Below are 2,362 nucleotides of genomic sequence, written 5' to 3'. Positions count from 1 at the left end.
AGCAGGAGGATTGTTTCTCTTCCTGGTGCCTGGACTCATTAATCAACTCTGATTTGTGAGCAATAAACAGGCGGTGAAACTTTGTTTCCATGACTTTTATTCCTGCTAATACTCACCTTGTTTGAATTTGAGGAGACCTTGGCCGTTAGTTGTGGTTCCCTCTGGAAATACCAGCATCTAGCAGAGATTTGAAAAATGAGATTCATGAGTTCAGACCTGCTGTTAGAGACCAAACATCCTTTTCCCATCACCGAGTCCGAATTCAGAGGCTGCATTTAAAGATGAAGCTAAGGAGCCGAGACGCCATCAAGAGCAGGGACACTTCAGGAAGTTCATCCATTCAATTCATTTCACTGATTGATTTGTGTTTATTTTTGGTACCAATTTCAACTTCAGATGCTTTGCACCGTCATTTCTGTGACTGCCGGCATTAAATTGAAAAGATTATTTATCTTGTCTCCTACTTAAATAAATCCAGATTGTGTTACGTTGATAGAAGTCTTAGAGGAGATCTAAATAAATAGTTTCATACTCATTACTCCAAACTTAGGCCAAGTTTAAAATGGACATTGTGAGACAGAAAATAAGGAGAAACATAACGGATCCCATCTAAAAGCCCTGAGTGACCAATAAGACCTCACCTGAGGCCAGTAGCCATTAGAGGTCAGCCTCTCGTTGAGCTGGGTGACTGCCTTCTTCCTCGACTCGGGGTCTTTCCTGCTCACCAGCACCGCCTGGTTAAACTCCAGCAAAGCTGAGAAAAAAAAAAAGGGGTAAATTAAAACCAGATCCAGAGAAGAAGTCCAGAGCCAGACGGCCAAGACAGCAACACAGGAAGTCCCCGAGCGGACAGAGCAGGTCAGGAGCACACTACTGAGTCTCTTGTTTATCTTGAGACTTCCTTGCATACTTTCATTTTCCACTAGCCTCCTCTTTTAGAAGTATTGATCTTGGTTTGCTGCCTAACAGTTGGGCAACTTGGGGATATTCCCCATCTGATAACAATTCTGTGTCTTCCTGTTAAACACAAAAAAAATCTAATTTTCCAGGAGAGAAGAAACTGTAAAAAAGATGTTGTCATTCCGGCTCTTTGACACAGATGAGATTATTAAAAACTGTCTTGTGTTTGTGGCACAATAAACACACAATCTGTAAATGTATTTGTTATTTGAGTTGCATCTCCTCACCTCCTACGACCGGCAGGCTGGAGTTCTCCGACCGCGACACCACCGTCGCCAGCTGAGTCTGACACAGAACCATCATGTCCAGGTAGCCGCTGTGTGGCGCCACCACCAGGACCGGCGCCTCCTTCAGATCGGCCATGCGACCTTTGACCTTCACCCACAGGAAGCCCAGGGAGAAGAAGACGCCTCGGCTCAGCACCAAGATGATCGGGTGGAAGAGCCGGTGGCGCCAGCCCGTGACGGGCCGGGCGCGCTCCTCCTCGGACAGGCCGGCCAGCCGGAGCCGAGCCAGGGGCCAAGCGACAAGGAACAACATGGCTGCCACTGTGACGCGTAGAGGGAAGAGGAAGCTGCCCAGGATGACGCCCTGAGGAACAGACAATGTCCATCAAACCAACACCAAATAAAACCCCTCATATTATTCTGAAACTTGACTTTAAAACTTTGTTTACATGCTGTACAAGCCGTGACTGAAGCCTTCCAGACTGAACATCAGGCTGGAAGGCTTCGTGTGTTTTTGTTTGTATCTGCCACATCTGGATTTAGACGAACGCGGAAATAACATATTCAAATTATGATCCTTATCCTTATATGCATCATGTTGACTGTCACAGAGTTATGTTGCTATCATGCGTGTTCTGCACGTGAACAGCTGGTCTGAAGCTTTTATGACCCGTCTGTTTTGTTCCGGCTGTGAAAGACTCTTTGTTCTCATGTGGAGGCTTCATCCATCTCATCATCGTTAATCATCTGTTCTGGTAAATATGTGATCGATCGATAAGGTTCTGTCTTCATAACAAACTACTTAAAATAGACTTTCACGATTTCCTGGATCGCAGATGATGCAATGAAATCTCTGGTTTTTGTACGAACAACAATCACCGTAAGAGCAGAATCCAGATCGTCTTCAGGAACAAACAGTAAACAGCCATAACGTGTGAGATCAGACTATTCAAATATCCAAAGTTGTTGATTAACGACAAACGTGAAATGCGTTCGTCAGACCAAATACACAACCCCCAGCTGAGCTCAGTGTTCACAAACGACCAGTCACTTTGGACAGTTGGAGGACGCCCGGGTGGAGGGTTCGAGTCTCTCAGCAGGACAATGACCTGAAGCTCACACCATCAGCCGAGCGCTGGAACCCTCGGTCATGGGAAAGTGACACAAACCAGCAG

At 46.0% G+C, this 2,362-nt stretch overlaps 1 protein-coding gene across 1 annotated transcript in view; it reads right to left on the bottom strand.

The window, feature by feature from the left end:
• The window catches only part of LOC117752184 (lysophospholipid acyltransferase LPCAT4), a 3,933-nt gene that overhangs the window by 648 nt on the left and 923 nt on the right, over positions 1-2,362 (bottom strand). Inside the window, exons 2-4 of the mRNA XM_034569379.1 lie at positions 1,188-1,551; positions 642-754; positions 117-177 (exon numbers count right to left, since the gene is read on the bottom strand). Of these exons, the coding sequence (XP_034425270.1) occupies positions 117-177; positions 642-754; positions 1,188-1,551 (538 nt within the window). The remainder of the gene's footprint in view (positions 1-116; positions 178-641; positions 755-1,187; positions 1,552-2,362) is intronic.

Source organism: Hippoglossus hippoglossus, chromosome 18 (genome assembly GCF_009819705.1).
Source record: "Hippoglossus hippoglossus isolate fHipHip1 chromosome 18, fHipHip1.pri, whole genome shotgun sequence".
NCBI classification, from domain to species: Eukaryota; Metazoa; Chordata; class Actinopteri; order Pleuronectiformes; family Pleuronectidae; genus Hippoglossus; species Hippoglossus hippoglossus.
Note: the sequence above shows the minus strand (reverse complement) of the source record. Positions and strands in the feature narration are given on the sequence as shown.